At 39.1% G+C, this 16,996-nt stretch overlaps 1 protein-coding gene across 16 annotated transcripts in view; it reads right to left on the bottom strand.

Annotated features, from left to right (window-relative positions):
• Window positions 1-1,834: 1,834 nt before the first annotated feature.
• The window catches only part of SFMBT1 (Scm like with four mbt domains 1), a 116,990-nt gene continuing 101,828 nt past the window's right edge, over window positions 1,835-16,996 (bottom strand). For all 16 annotated transcript variants that reach the window (XM_086367619.1, XM_086367624.1, XM_086367628.1 and 13 more), the window contains 9 exons: window positions 15,671-15,713; window positions 14,785-14,849; window positions 12,098-12,237; window positions 11,240-11,349; window positions 10,342-10,517; window positions 6,157-6,335; window positions 5,729-5,974; window positions 4,719-4,847; window positions 1,835-3,567 (listed from right to left, as the gene is read on the bottom strand). In XM_086367619.1, coding sequence (XP_086223745.1) covers window positions 3,427-3,567; window positions 4,719-4,847; window positions 5,729-5,974; window positions 6,157-6,335; window positions 10,342-10,517; window positions 11,240-11,349; window positions 12,098-12,237; window positions 14,785-14,849; window positions 15,671-15,713 — 1,229 coding nt within the window. In that variant the 3' untranslated portion in view covers window positions 1,835-3,426. The remainder of the gene's footprint in view (window positions 3,568-4,718; window positions 4,848-5,728; window positions 5,975-6,156; window positions 6,336-10,341; window positions 10,518-11,239; window positions 11,350-12,097; window positions 12,238-14,784; window positions 14,850-15,670; window positions 15,714-16,996) is intronic.

Here is a 16,996-nt window from a genome sequence, read left to right as displayed (position 1 = left end):
TTTCTGACCTCATGTATGCTGGGTGCCACCTACATCACTAAAGAAAGGCAGACAGGACAAAAGTATCCTCCCACTCTATTAGTGCATTTCCTGCATTAGCCACCTCAATTCTGTTTCAACTGAGAGAGATGGAGGTAGGTAGTTTACAAATAAAAAATAGCATGAGTTCCCAGAAGCCCACCAAGTAAAGTCAAAATGTCATAGCAAATCTTCACGGGCGGTAAAAGGTCTCTCTAACACACTGACACTACAATAAGAGGTCTATGTTGGTTAATCAACTTCAAAGTCGAGAAGTATGATATAATCCATTCACCTGTTTCCAAGCTTGTCAACTCAGGATCAAAAATTGATGCTGGAAAACTTTCTGACTTTAGGGAGGCTATTGAGCCAGCTAAAGGTGAAATTTAGATAAATGCAGTCCCTCATAATGTACCTCTCACAAATTTAAGAGGTTGGTATCTTTAACAAACAAAGTTCACATACCTATGGGCAATACACAAACATCTTACCGAACATGGTGAGCTATTATCAGGTTTAACATGTTTTAGAATCAAAAGAATCAGACGATCACTGCTGTCCAGTCCAGCCCCAGCAACATTGAGGCAAATGGAGTTTAACTGTATACTTTAAAAGCCCTTTTTATACTTTGAAGTGAAAGTCACTCAGTCATGTCCGACTCTTTGCCACCCCACAGACTATACAGTTCATGGAATTCCCCTGGCCAGAATACTGGAGTGGGTTGCCTTTTCCTTCTCCAAGAGATCTTCTCAATCCAGGGATCAAACCCAGGTCTCTCACATTGCGGGCGGATTCTTTACCAGCTGCGCCACAAGGGAAGCCCAAGAATACTGGAGTGGGTAGCCTATCCCTTCTCCAGTGGATCTTCCCGACACAGGAATTGAACCGGGGTCTCCTGCATTGCAGGTAGATTCTTTACCAACTGAGCTATCAGGGAAGCTTTTCCTACTTTAAAATTCCCAAATAATTATCCTCTCTTATGTGATATCTGGGAGGAGGGGCTGGGGGTATATCATGCTTCTTTACTGTAGTTGCCTGATAAACTATTATCTTGGTATGAGAATGCAAAACAATATTAACGAAAACCCTACTGACTTGTCCAGTTTAAAGTCAGCTTCTCTCTAGGAGAAAGCTGAGCTTGATTAATCATGGTGTAAAACAGACAAGCTGGCTAGGGTCTGACTCTGATCAGAGACTGTACTTAGGTCCGTGCATTTCATCTTTCAGGGGCTCTGCCCTCTCACTTGTGAAGAGAGGTGTTTTAAATTCTATGGTTTCTGAAGAGGTCAAAAGAGAGATAATATATTCATTGTTACATTACATTTGGTAAATTCTCTCTTAGAAAATAAATACCACTTTCCTAAATAAGACAACAATGTTAATCAATTCCAGACTTTTCTATTCCAGTGATCTACTTCAAGGAACTCCTTGCCATAGTGTGTTGACTGCTACGCTCTCAGAAAATATTATTATGCAAGATACCTGCTCCCCAAACTTGATCTACTTAAGACTAATTGTTCCCAAGCATCCTACATATGCTTCTCTTGCAGTGGCACAGAATCAATCAAAACTTTAAAAACTGGATCTCCCAATACATTCAAACAGATTAATTTTACTTAAATCTTCTTTCCAGGTATAGCTGGTAGTAACCTAAGCAAAGAGTTGATGCTTTAATATAGGGTTTGGTTGGAGGGCTTGAACTCAAGTGGTTCATAAATTATCCAATAAAGAGAAGAGTCAGACTACAAAATGTTTGCCAAGGTCCCAAAAAAAAGGTGGAACAGCAGGGAAGAAAAGGAAAAAAAATCACAATCAGTTTAAATTTGTAACAAAATTACCTTATATTTGTATAACTGTTTAGAATTTACCCAGTTTGTGGTTTTAAAACATTTTCAAATCTTGAAGAGGAATGATTAGGTTATAAATTTGTAGGTAACTAGGATAATTAAAAAAAATAAAAACCATTCAGCAAAGCAAACCATTTAAAAGAAGCAACCTATGTATGTATCTTTCCTCATTCCTCATGGCAGAAACAGTACAGTAAATGCTATTCTTCTATTACAGCCAACAGCCAGTGCAATCATAAGTGAAAATTTTTCTGTTTAATGTCAAGTTGAGCTGGGTCAAAAGAAACAGTTAAAAGGAAACTGAGTTTTTGAGTGGGAACTGACTGTAGAATACATTCAATTTAAAGGTTCGATCAAAGAAAATGTAAATGTGACTTGTCAAAGATGTTTCTAGAATCCTTAACCATCTCTCAATCTTTATCCGGCCACTAAGAACATACTGTGACAGAAACTTGATGTTCTGCATCACTTCCCCCCTCCCCCAAAACGTATTTTCTCTTTTGTGCTTCTATACTATCTGTCTAGAGACACGGAGAAAAATGGGGAAATGGGCTTTACTGTGGGTCCAGGAAACACCTACTGATTTTTACCCAAGGTAAGGACTCTCAAAATGAAAGTTGGACAAACAACTGTAGAGAAAAGTAAATACAAAATAAAAGCTATGGAAGTCCCTCTGAGAACTAGTGGGGAGAGAGCAATTCAACTTAAAACAGCAACAGTCTTTGAGATATTACTTGAAACAGGCAGCCCAACCGAGGTTAGGATGGAAAGCGATGACAGTAGAGTTCTTAGATCAGTCAGTTAAGGAACTGGTGTGAGTGCCACACATTACTCTTAAGAAAGAAAACAGTGTCTTTTCCTCCAACTTCTGTCATAGTTTTAGTGTTCATGTAGAAATGGCATCATTTAAAAAAACCTCAGACAGGGCTACGAGCTCAATTATCAACAGAGGTAGTAAACAAAGGAACTCCTAAGAATAGATTTTAAAATGGATCAAAGTGTGACTGTACATTCAAAACCCTAGAGCCACATAATCATCCCCAAAATGAACCGTTTTAATTTAAAAAAGCTTTAAAACACATGACAATGAAGCACTGACGTGCCTGAGGCACAGTCCCAAATCAGTGCCGACTTAAAGCTATGTCCTCTCTTCCCAAGAAAGAGAAAGCAGAGAACAAAGTTCCATCTACAATGGGAAGGAACAGAGAGAACAAAAAGAAAATCAAAAGGGTGCTTGCCAGCAGCCTTGATTATTCTTCGTTTCCAGGCCACACCAGTGGAAATGCTTATTCTTCTTTATATGAGTCTTTTCTTCACAATCTTTTTTTTTAAATTGCAATCTGATGAACAAGAGATGCCCACATTTTCACTGGTGGGAGAGCCACTTTTGTGCAGTTTTTGCTTCCTCAGCGTGGGTCCTCCTTCCCTGAAAGTGCAAAGAGAGCAAGCCGACACCTGCAGGCCCAGAGCCCTGGGACTATTTCAGCTCCACTTGTAGAGCAGGGCGAAGGATTTGCTGCATTTTGTGCTTCAAAGATACAGCCTACTTTGGTTGTCCTTCTCAGTTGGCAAACTGTTCATAAAAAGCGAACTTGATCCTCTCTATGTGATGGCAAAGTTTGATAGCAGGGCCCAGTTTTAAGTCCATGCACTCTTGAACAGTGGGAAGAGTAAGGAGCAATAGGGCCTGCCCATCAATTTCCTGTTAAAGCATAAAATACAAATTATCTGTGATTGCACATGAATGGCAACTCAACCATGACAGCCCTGGTTCACTTGGTTTTGTCAAAATCAGGGTCCCTGTGCTTTTCATTATTTGCTTTTAAATACCTCTCATGGTCCTCTTGGAGAAGGCAATGGCACCCCACTCCAGTACTCTTGCCTGGAAAATCCCATGGACGGAGGAGCCTGGTAGGCTGCAGTCCATGAGGTTGCTAAGAGTTGGACACAACTGAGCGACTTCACTTTCACTTTTCACTTGCATGCATTGGAGAAGGAAATGGCAACCCACTCCAGGGTTCTTGCCTGGAGAATCCCAGGGATGGGGGAGCCTGGTGGGCTGCCGTCTATGGGGTCGCACAGAGTCGACACGACTGAAGCGACTTAGCAGCAGCAGCAGCAGCAGCAGCATGGTCCTCTATACTAATGAATCTTCAGAATGAATAATAGAAGTTTTACCACAGGTAAGAATCTATTCTGTTCTGCAGAAACCCAGTAAACTAACTAGCCTTGTAATTGACAACTAAATGTGTCGAAAGAATCATCTTTTTAGAGGAACTTTCCTAAATCTGAAAGAAAATATTACCTATAAACTACAATGTTTTCCTGAGTTGGTGATGGACAGGGAGGCCTGGTGTGCTGCGATTCATGGGGTCGCAAAGAGTCGGACACGACTGAGCGACTGAACTGAACTGAACTGAGAAGATTTTCAAAGATGTTCAGTTGTGAATCTCCTCAATTATCAAAACAAAATTTATTTCACTGTTTGAGGTCACAGACTATTTCTGTTAGATCCTAACATATTATAGATGTTAATTATTTTTTAAAACAAGCAAATTGTTATTTTGGCATAAGAGGATAATTAAGTATAGCATGCTTGATTTTAAGTTATTTAATGGAGGATGCAAACAAACTCTTAGGAAAAATAAGACTGCAGTAACAATCTGCTTCAACTGTGAAGGAAGTCAGATAAATAACTTTTTATCACGTTTCTACTCCTAAACAGGGAAATAATTTTTTATGTTTGGATAGAAGTATTTTTCCTAAGACTTGTAAATAAATTGCTATTGCTATTGTATCCACAGTCCTTTGCTAAAGAGACGCATTACTAAAAACTAAAGGTCTCTGTGATACCTGGTCTAGGAATATTCTTGCTAACGGAGCACAGTCTGTGGATCGGATGAACCGCACAACGTCCGCCACACTCCACTTCAGGGGGTTACTGTCCAGGTGAAGCCTTTCAGCAACTTCAATCCTTATTTCCTTCATTTCCCACAACAAAAGCAAAACAAATGGTGTTAGAGCTACTTCATTCTAAGAAAGTCTCTACAGAAAGTCATAACCCTTTAAAAGGCAGAATTCAAAGTGCTTTTAGGACATGATTTCTCCCAGCAAATATGCAAAAGGTCCACACACATTAGGCACTGAGAAACTGTTTGTCTTTTATAATAAGAACTATCAATGGACAAGAATGTATCTCAAAGTTTCAATATAAATAATGTGGATAATTTAACAGTGGAAAATAGTTTCAAAATCTTCCATTCGTTCCTTGGTTTATTTTAGCTCACAGTCTGTCAGGGTGCAGAAGTGAATGGGCTGGTATTTCCAATAAGAGAAGGCTTATCTAAATTATCAGGAGAAATCATTTTTAACCACTTCTGTTCAAAGACTATATTTTACAAGCAATCCAAGTTTAAAACACTAACAACTTCCATTCTCATAATGTGCGTATGTGTTATATAATATGCATATATGAATCTACCAACAAAATGGTTTAACAGGAGCCAAAAAGATAAATACTTTATTTCTATAAAACCATATATATCATAAAAAATATCAAAAAGACAGTTTTCCCTAAACTAAATGACTAATAGACTGCTAATAAACTACCAATGAAACTTCTGTAACTTAAAATAAGCTGTCATTCTGAAGGACTTTCCTCCTGATAAGGATTATTATTATTTGATCTCCAAATAATCCTTGAAATGCAAGGAAATCTGAATTTGGGATCTTTTAAAAAGAGACTCAGGAAATTCAACTGACTCCATATTGAAGTAAGTGTAATGCCAATATCATTCACCATTAGATTGTCAAGGGAAATTGTCAAGAGAGAAAAAAGAACACTGTAGTTTTAAAATGGGTACCTTTGGTGAAGGAGGTTTATTCTCATCATCAGAAAATGAAAAAGTGCGAAGTTCTCTTTTTCTTCTCTGTCTGTCTGGAGGCAGTGATGTAGATATCTCACTTTGGGTGGGGGAGGAGGAGCATGATTTTTTTTCTGACATTTCTGACTCTTCCTGGAGCTCATCCTGCTGCTCAGATGTACTGCCTTCACTTAGGGAATCGTCATCCCCTTCATCTGGGTCCTCCTCATCTTCACCCCCACTTCCCTAGAGGACAAGGGGAGACGTGTCACTGAAATTCCAGACAAATCAGTTCCTGGACCACAAAACCATCTTCCTTGGCTAGAGATTCGAATTTAAAAAAGACCTGCAGATATTCTTTCTGTTTGAACTGTAAAGCAGGGATCTCTTGGCTTAAAGACATTACTGGTGTATCACAGATCTCGTACCTGGGGAGAGCCTGCTGGTGTATTATCAACAGACGCAGAGGAGCGCTTCTTCTTATGAACAAAAACATTTTTTCGCCTCTTTCTCCTCTTACTCGCTTTTTTCAGGGCACATGCTAAGTTACTATGCCCACCAGGTGGTCTCCCAATTCTTTTATTTTTCTTCTTTCCGTAGTAGTGTGCTAAATGTGTATGACAAAGAAAAATGAAGTAGTTTTATTATTTTTGTGTACCTCAAACCACAAGAGATTCTACTATCATAGCACAAAATGGATAGAGTATTTAAGGTTAAATTCCATATAATGGAATAATCTTAACTGTGTAGATTCTGAATGCATAGTTCAATTAGTAACTGTCAAATGCATAAACCTAGATAATCCTATCAAGATATAAAATATCCCCATCAATGGAGAAAGTTCCCATTGTCACTCCCTCATCAGTCCCCCTCACCAGAAGTAACCATTAGTCTAATTTCCCTCACTATAGGTTAGTTTTGCCTCATCTAAGGAATCATTCAGTAAGTACTTTTTCCAACAAGGCTCCTTTTCACTCAGCAGAATGTTTTTGAGTTGCATTTATGTTGTATGTGTGAGACGTTCATTTCTTTTTTTTTTTTAATTTTTTTATTTTTATACTTTACATAATTGTATTAGTTTTGCCAAATATCAAAATGAATCCGCCACAGGTATACATGTGTTCCCCATTCTGAACCCTCCTCCCTCCTCCCTCCCCATACCATCCCTCTGGGTCGTCCCAGTGCACTAGCCCCAAGCATCCAGTATCGTGCTTCGAATCTGGACTGGAAATTTCTTCATATTGATGAACAGCATGCTATTGTGTGAATGTACTGGCTTATCTATTCTCCTGCCGACGGGCACCTGGCTGTTTCCAAGTTTTGGCAATTATTAGATTGCAGTGAACATTCTTGTACAAGGCTTTTAGTGGGCAGGTTTTCATTTTCCTTGGGTCAATACCTAGGAATGGAATTGCTGGATCATATGGTAGACATAGAAGAAACTGCCAAGTTTTCCAAGAGGGTTATATAATTTTACACTCCTACCAGCAACGTTCGAGAGATCGAGCTGCTCGGTTCACTGCTGCTGCTCAGTTCACTGCTGCCAATGTGTGGGACTGTCAGTCTTTTTTCATTTCAGCCAATCTAGTGGATACATAGTAATTTTTCATCATAGTTTAAACCTGCATTTCCCTGACAGCTAATGCTACTGGGCACATTTTCATGTGCTTTTGGCCACTTTTTTGGTGAAGTGCCTATTCAAGTCTTTTATTCACTTTTTAAAACAGTTTTCTCTGCTTATTTCATTTTTTAAAATTGAGATGTAATTCATATAACATAAAACCCACCATTTGTAAGTGTACATATTCAGTGGTTTTTAGACACAGATAAATCCACCACCACTAATTTCAGATTAATTCCTCTTTTTATTTATCTTATTTTTAAATTGAGATAAAATCACATGACAACTAAACATATAAATACATACAATTGAGTCCTGTTAATGTAGTCACAATGTTGTACAACTACCAGCTTTCTCCAGTTTTAAAACTTCTCTTTTTAGTGAGTTGTGAGTTTTAGTATATTCTGGAGACAAGTTCTCTGCTGGATGTGCGTACAAAGAACCTTTTCCCCTCTGTGCCGTTCAGGGATGCCAAAACAAACAAACAATGAGGTTTTTTCTCCAAGACTGTGCACTGTCTTTTCCTTTTATAAATACTATCATTAAAAGAACAAAAGGTTTAACTTTGTAGTGTTGAATGTATTAGTTTTTCCTTCAGGTTAGTTAGTGAATTCTGTGTCCTCTCTAAGCAACTTTTACCTAGCTCAAAATCTTGAGGTACTTTTCTTGTTTTCTTCTAGAAGCTTTATAGTTTTAGTTTTACAAGAGGTCTATGACATACCTTGAATTAATTTTTGTCTATAGTGAGGTGGAACCAAGGAGTTTTGTTTTTGCCTTTTCAATTTAGATGTCCAACTGTACCAGTGCCATTTGTTGAAAGAAATTCCTTTCCTATTAGTCATTTTTGTTGAAAATCTCGTAGCTACACGTTTGTCTCTCTTTCTGGACCCTCTATTCTGTCCCATCACTCGATTTGACTATTCTTTCATCAATACTACACTCTTGATTTCTATAGTTTATGGTAAAACTTGAAGTCAGAATAAGTCCTCCAACTTTATTCTTGTCAGAATTGTTATGACTATTTTTAGGTCCTCTGTATTTTCATATGAATTATAGAATGTAAAAATACTTCAAAAAATAACACATATATAGTTTAACTCTGAGCTATACATTAAAGTAATATCAAAATATAATGTAATTTTTCTAAATGAATACTAGAGAATATAAATCCATTTGATATTACTTAAATTACTAATTGGGAAAAATTATAAGGACTCCTACTAAAGTCTAGGCTAATTTCAATTATCTCATTGTGAAAAATAAATTCAGACAAAAAGTGTAACATAATCCAAATAATACCGAAGGCTCAAATTGGTGTGCTTAAAACATGTGCTTATATGAACAGTACATTTCACTTAGCTCCTAATCATTGCAATCTGCCTAACTAAGTACTGAATCTGACACAACAGTAATAAGCTAGACAAACCCCACTCTTAAGAAGTTTACATTCCAATAAATGTAAGTGGAAACAAGAAGGTGAGACTCTTATATGATTTTGTGATTCATATACTGATTAGAAAACCTGTCATGCTAAATATGGACCTTGGATAAGCAGCATCACCAGCATCTGGGATCTTGTTGGAAATGCAGACACTTAGGCCCCAGATACACCCTGAAGAATCAGAATCTCCACTTCACCAAGATCCTTAGGTGATTTGCCCACATGTAAAATTAAAGACACACAAAATTAGAGTGCCTTAAGAGAAATCTTCAAGTTTAACAGGGTAAAATCCACCTCTATATTAATTCTCCTAAGTATACCAGGGCTTGTAGGATTTAAGGAAAAGTAGGATCAGAATTTTGTCTCTGGGTACAATGCCTTGACAAGACTCCAAATTAAGATCTTCATTTTGGGGACCTCCTGGTGGTCTATGGGGTCACACAGAGTCAGACACGACTGAAGCGACTTAGCAGCAGCAGCAGCTGGTGGTCCAGTGGCTAAGACTCAGAGCTCCCAATGCAGGGGGCCTGGGTTTGATCCCTGGTCAGAGAACTAGATCCTGCATGCTACAACTAAAGATCCTGTGTGCCACAGCTAAGATCCCGTGCAGCAAAATAAATCAATATTTTAAAATTTTCATTCTGTGTGATTTTTTCTTTTTGCAGCTTCACAAGGGAAAAGATAAGCAATGAGAGGTAGCAGGTGTTGTTACAACACACTCCTGCCTCTTCCCTCGAAGTCTGCATGGCTGGCTGCTTCCTTCAGGTTGTTATCTGCCAGGAAGTCTTCCTTGGCCACCTGTATGAACAACATCCCAACTGCTAGCCTTCCTCACTCTCCTGCTTTGCTTCATTTTTCTCCATAGCACTTCTGCTTTTTCACTTGTTTACTATCTGTATCCCACATTAAGATGTAAACTCAATGAGAAGGAATTTTTTTCTTTACATTTGTATTCCAGTGCTAGAACAGTAGTGGCACACAGTGGACACATAAATAGTTGCAGACTGTAAAAACGGATTATATATCCTATTAAAGGCAAAAGCTAACTTATACACCGTTTGTACATAAAAGTTGGCAAACTAGGGCCCATAGTCCACATGTGGCCATGGCCTGTTTTGGTTTACATTTTTAAAAGTGTTCTTTTAAAAAATGAAAATAAAACAGAAAAAGAATATGCAAAAGCATATTCTTCCCCACATCCATGCCACACAGAGTCTTTGTCCAGCTGCAGCTCCCGAAGGACATGACTGGGTTTATAAGCTGCGTTGATCAGTAAAGTGAGGACCTGAGCTCCATTTTTAAAGCAGAAATTTGGGTTGGGAAGGAGACAAGTAGAACATTAGAACCTTGCTATTCCCTAGAATGTCACCCAGGTGATTTAAGTCTAGTCATATTAAAATATGCAAAATATAGCCTAAAATATTATCTGGCCCTTTATACAGGATGTTTGTGTCCCTCAGCTATATCTGAATATCTGCAAAATTAAAAGTTTGCAGGAGATGAGGTATGGTCAGCTGCTATTAGTGAACAAATCTGAAAAAGTTGACTCACTATACTTAGTCTTTGTAAGAACAGAACAGTTCTCAGAACACTTATCCAGAACCATTCGTGGACCGAAGAGGTTAGGACAGCACTCCAGTTTGATACAGGTTTGCCGGCAGAATTCAGTCACCCGATCTGCTGTTTTCACTATCTCGACAGTAGCTCGATAGCTCTTTCCTTTGTATCTGCCATTGGAAGACATCAGACACCAAATATATTGGGCAAGTGATTCCACAGAGAAAAATCAAGTATATTAACAGACCTGAAAAATATTTTTGCTTCTTAGAGTATTATATGTCCCTTACAGTTTGAGGATTCTGAAAACAATGACAAATTTATATTGTACTTAAATTTATAATCTAGTAAGCTGTGACAGCTAAAAGCTGAGTTTTTTAAATTAGCAAAATAAAGTTCCTGCTTTCTGTTTCTAAGTTTCAGGTCTTCAAATAATAACTTCTACACTAACTACTAAAAAAACAGTGACTCTTACTGAGTCTTCCTTGATCCTGAAGCAGTGATACATGGGTATGAGCCACAGACCAATAAAACCAGCCAACTGCCCTACCCCCCCATCCATGACAAAATCAGGTCAGAAAACAAAAGCAAATGTTTACAAACTTTCACAGTAACTTGCCAAAGTAATTTTATGGCTCTTAAATCTGATAACAAAAAAGCTGTTCTTGCATTTTATATCTTCTAAATTCCTTATTTCCTGTAACTCACTTTTACTATATTTTATAATAGGATTGGCTCACAATAGGATGTCAACTTAAACAAAGAAAACAAAGCTGGTCCTTTACCACAGAGCTGAGGAAGGACTGCCCCAGGGAACAGAAGCACCCTAACTTTTTCCGCGAAAACACCCGTTGAGGATGAGTGAGAAAAAAGGGCGGAGGCGCCTACTCACTTGGCCTTGAGGACCTCCCCACATCCATGCCACACAGAGTCTTTGTCCAGCTGCAGCTCCCGAAGGACACGGCTGGGTTTATAGGCTGCATTGATCAGTAAAGTGAGGACCTGTGCTCCATTTTTAAGGCAGAAATTTGGGTTGGGAAAAAGCAAAGCAGACCATTAGAACCTTCCTATCCCCTAGAATGTCACCTAGGTGATTAAGTCTAGTCATATTAATTAATAAGCATTAACAAAATAATAGTACTGAAGATATGACAGTTGACCATAGTTGCAAGTAAGACAGTAATGAGACCCTCTTAAATATTCTAAACATTATGGTCAGAAAGGAATAGGCGCAACAAACCAAGAATTACTCTTAGCATATGCTTCCCAATCCTTTACCAGTCATGAGACACACAGAAGCTTCAGCCTCTCCAGACACAGCCTCGCCACCCTAAGGCCTGAAAGGTTTGATAACCTCACATCTGTTGCCTGGAGTGTGGCACGCTGGTGGGGAAGCACAAGCCCAGCAGGTATGTATGTAACTCTGTCATGGTCCCAGGTTAACGCCACACAGCCTCTCAGGCTTAGACACCTCTCATGGTCATGCATGAGGACCATGTGGGCTCTAACAGAAGACTTTTCTACAGTGACAGAGATGAACTGCCACGTGAAGAACTGCTCAACTGAATGTTCCCTATGGAGCAAAAAATATTCACGTGCCTGGTTCATTGTTCAAGACACGAGAAATGTGAGTCACTTTTGATAAAACCTGAAGGTGTCACATCTATGGCATGCTGATCCTTGTCTAAATGAGTCTATGAGACAGCTGTGAAATTTCTTTAAGTTCTTATACTCTAGGCAGGAACCTTACCTCTCTGAGGACCAGGACACAGTTCCCGGGTCCCACACACTGAGGCAGCTCAGCGATCCTTCCTTTGTTAAGATATGGCCCTGAGAAGCAACGGTGGTTGAAGTATATCTTTGGACAGCAATATTTTCCATTAATCACAACTGAGAAATGAAGAAAAACAAATATTCAGAACAGAATGCTACCCTACGCTTCTAAAGCAAGATTACTGAAGAAAAAACCAGTATATCCACTATTATATAAAGTCAGGACTTATTTTGAAGCTTCACATGCAGTCTGAGTGTGAAATACCTTATACTTAACAAAAAGTATATTATAGGGCTATCACTCTGCTGAAATTGAATATCCTGATTTACTGCAGATTAACTCCTGGTTAGTGCAATATTGTTCCAGAGCCCCATGCTTCTATCACTACAGGAAGTGGAGGATTTACTTTGAGAACTCATGATAATTTCTGAAGACCAACAACTCAACAATCAGTTCTAGAATATTTCTAGACAGTGATGGTGAATATCCAGAACTACGGTTTGTCCCTTAAAACCACTGAACTATCCCAGGGACGGGGGAGCCTGGTGGGCTGCCGTCTATGGGGTCACACAGAGTCAGACACGACTGAAGTGACTTAGCACCAGTACACTGGCAGCCTCTGATGATGCAGGAGCCCTCCCATCACTGGGATTCTTCAGAGGGCTAAAAGCATGCTGCAACCCCATCTCTAAATTCTTCAGGTATTGTGGGGTGTAACTGGGCCTAGAGAACCCTCTGTTCAACTATTTTTTGTATGAATACTGTACTCCAATATAATGTTTTTTTAACCCCTCATATTGAGTAGTTGGCAATTCAGCTACTAAATATAAAAAAAAAAATTCAAAAACACTATAACATCTACTTTCAGACAACGCAAAGAGAAGCTCTTCTGATGACAGCCTTGTTAACCCAAAGGAAAAGTGTATGTAAACTGTCCAGTTTTTAAAAAATATTTATTTGTTTATATGGCTGCACTGCACCTTTGTTGCAGAATGCAGGATCTCTTTTAAGTTGCACATGTGAACTCCTAGTTGCACCATGTGGGATCTAGTTCGCTGACCAGGGACTGAACCCAGGCCCCTTGCGTTGGAAGCCCAAGTCTTAGCCACTGGACCACTAGGAAAGTCCCTTGCCCAGTGCCGACAGCACCCAGCAGGACACGGTGTTCACACTCTAATTAAGAACACAGTCTTTTATTTATTTAGTTAGTTAATTTATTCATAGGCCACGCTGCATGACTTGCAGGATTCTTTGTTTCTCAACCAGGGATTGAACCTGGGGCCACAGCGATGAAAGCATGGAGTCCTATCCACTGGACCACCAGGAAATTCCCAAGAACTCAGTCTTAGCACATGTAGGGGCCCACTTTTCCATTTGATCTCTGTCACCCAGGTCCCCTCTGGGGATGCACCCTGCTCCTGGAAATGCTGGCAGTTTACAGCTCTCAGTTGTGAGTCTATCCTGGAATCACCCTCCGTCTAGAACTGCCCCTCAGGAGGAGAGAGCTACCTGGCCCAAGGCCCCACCCTCTGTGAGGTGGGGAGGGAGGAAGAGCTCACTTCCATAGCTGACCACTGAGGGAACACTAGGGTATGGCCACCACACCTCTGCTAGCAACACTCAGCGGCTCCACCAGCTCCAGGGCTCCCTGTGGGGCTGGAAAGGAATCCTATTACAACTGCACTGTGCCTCAACTTCTCCCCCTGCCCAGTCCTGTGTCCTTCAAGTCTTCCCAGAAGTGTTCCCAAAAGCACTCCCCTGAAACTCCTACATGCAAATATCAATCTCAGGCTCTGCTTCCAAGGTAACTTGACCTACAACAAAACCCAAAGCAAAAAGACTTTGGCTATGATCACATGAGATATTAATATCTTAATTCTGTGGTTTTAGTGGGCATTAGAATGGTCAGTAATACAACAAAAATAAAGAAATGCACAGCCCTGATCCTCCATGATGTTACAAAAAGGCAGTGGGTAGAAGAGACAAAAGTGCAAGTTTTGAACTTGAGAAATATGAGTTCCCTTTCTCACCCTTTTACTATAAGCTGTGTGACCTCTCTGTGCTTTGGTTTCTTTCTGAGGCATTCACTGAATACCACCCAAAAGCTTAAGGTGTGCTAAAACACAGAGCCAAGATGCTACGTGTCATATAACCAGCAAGAGGGAGCCAAGGAGTCCTGGTCAACAGCTTGGCCTCCAACAAGGAGCCCTGTCTCATTTAACAGGTATTGCCTACAGGATGTTTTTCAGTGTTGCTGTCTGTCTGTCTGTTTTTGCAAAATATAGACAAAATATAGTGTGTATATCATAGAAAGGTTTTAAAGAAAAATAAACATCTATCTTTCAACCACCCAGTTTAAAAAAAGAGCACAATCTGGAGAGCCTCAGGTTCTTTATGAAACTCAGGGATAATATATTGACCTCCAGAGCCTTTAACACTGCCAAGTGATCAGTAAATAATAGCTAAAATATTATAAACACACAGAAATACTAGCCTAAAGATAATTAGTAAACTGAGTATATCTTAAGACAGTTGTAACTCTTTAAAATCACAATTAAGAGATCCCTCTATGAAGCTACTCCAATAAACTTAAGTTATTTTTAGATAAAGTCCACTACAGGAAATTAAAGGTCATCTTTTCCTAAGACTGTCTGAACTTATACCTGAGTCTGTGGAGCTCAGCTCCTGATTCTTCAGACCCTCATGGACAGTCCTTGAGGATGGTATTCTGCATCAAGAAAAAGCAACAAAATGTAATGAGATAGCCTTTAAGGTCAATAAAATGTGAGGATTACTTTCCTTCAAATCTAAGAAGAAAGCAAATGTGGCAGACTGCAAAATCTGTAGCAAAAAGTGCTTCCTTGATCATACTTTTTTTAAAAAAAGCAATTGTTTTAAAAGCTATTTATATGTTCTAAGGGGAAAACAACAGTATGTAGACAGTGCTGTGATACTGCACATTCAAACGAACTTGCATTTATGTGAGCAGCAAACTACAGACTGCCTTGTGGGCCTCTCAAAACACAAGTAAACTGCAGATGATCTCTGCTTGACAGTGGTTTCACTTTATGATATTTCAACTTAATGAAGGTGCAAGAGCAATATGCATTCAGCAGAAACTATACTTTGACTTTTGATCTTTTCCCTGGCTAATGTTATGCGGGATGATCCACGATCCTGGGCAGCAAACCGTCAGCCAGGAGATCACAAGGTGAACAATCAATACACTTAAAACCATTCTGTTCTTTGCTTTCAGTAGAGCAGTCAATATATTAGTTGGGTGTTCCTTGTGGCGGATGATTCTTCCACCCTGGAGGCTAATATAAGTGTCCTGAGCATGTTTAAGTTAGGCAAAGCTACGATGTTTGGTAGGTTAAGGATGTAAAATGCATTTTTCAACTTATGATATTTTCAACTTACATTAGCTTTTTTGGGACATGATCCCAGTATAAGCTGAGGAAGATCTGTACTAATTTTTTTTTTAACAGATGAAGAACAGAAACATTTTTATGTTTCCTTCTTCTATTTAACATACTTTTTATTACTTACTGTTTTTCTGGTTGAACCACTGCAATTTTCCTCTGTTTGTGTACTGTACAAAGAAAAAAAAAATCCATAAATAAATGTCAAGAAAAATAAAAAGACAAAGGAAAGTTACATATGCATTAAGCTAATATTTGCTTACAGCTGACCCTTGAACAACATGAGTTTGAACTGCACGGGTCTCCTTATACAGGAACTTTTTCAACAGTAATTACTGTAGTACTGCACCATCTGAGGTTGGCCGGTTCCTCAGACGCAAAACTGCAGAGACAGAGGGCCAACTATGGGACATGTACAGCTACAGATTTTGGTATCCATGGCAGATCCTGGGACCAATCCCCTGTGTATACTGAGGGACAACTACACACAGTTTACTGGTCTTTAGTATATTCAGAGAGTTGGGCAATGATTACCACAATTGATTTGAGAATATTTTTATTATCTCAAAAAGAAACCTGGTACCCCATAGCAATCACCTCTTTATTTACCACCCCTGAGCCCTAGGCAACTACCAATCTACTTTTCCTCTCTCTAGATTTGCCTGTTCCTATAAATGGAATCATACAACGTGTGCTCTTTTGTGACTGGCTTTTACTTAGCATAATGTTCTCAGACTTCATCCACATTCTGGTGTGTATTAATACCTCATTCCTTTATATTTCAGACTACTCCACATTATGGAGATATAACATTTGTTTATCCATGCATCAGCTGATGGACATTTGGACTGTTTCCAGCATGAACATTTGTGTACACGTTTTTCTGTGGATATATGTTTTCATTTCTCATGAGTATATAACTATATTTAATACTCTGAGGATCTGCCAGGCTGTTATCCAAAGCAGCTATACAATTTTATATCCTCTGGATATAAAATGAAGCTAGCTGGCCTAGGGAGGCATAAAAATATTACTTTGGCTTTCTGTATAAAGACATATCAATACGTATTTCTAGTATTTGCTACTTAAGTATACACAGAACTAGGTTTTAAAAACAGGTGACCTTTGAACAATGCAGGGGTTAGAGTGCCAACCCCCATGCACTCAAAGATCCATGTATAAATTTACATTCCAGTCTCTGCAGGTGCAGTTCTTCACCCATAGATTCAACCAACCAGGGCTCATGCAGTACTGACGTATATATTTATTGAAAAAACCATGTATAAGTAGACCCACACAGTTTAAATTCGTACTGTTCAAGGGTCAACTGTACTTTAAAGGAGGTTATTTTATGGTATACAAATACCTTTCAATATTTAAAAGTAAGGGGCAGGAACACTTTAGAGTTAGGTTACTAAACATGGGCACTTGCCTCTTGCTCAATCTCTTCCTC

The sequence above is a fragment of the Bos grunniens genome, chromosome 22, assembly GCF_055505025.1.
Source record: "Bos grunniens cultivar Pamir isolate PY7600 chromosome 22, Bosgru_T2T1.0, whole genome shotgun sequence".
NCBI classification, from domain to species: Eukaryota; Metazoa; Chordata; class Mammalia; order Artiodactyla; family Bovidae; genus Bos; species Bos grunniens.
This window is presented reverse-complemented; position numbering and strand designations above follow the sequence as displayed.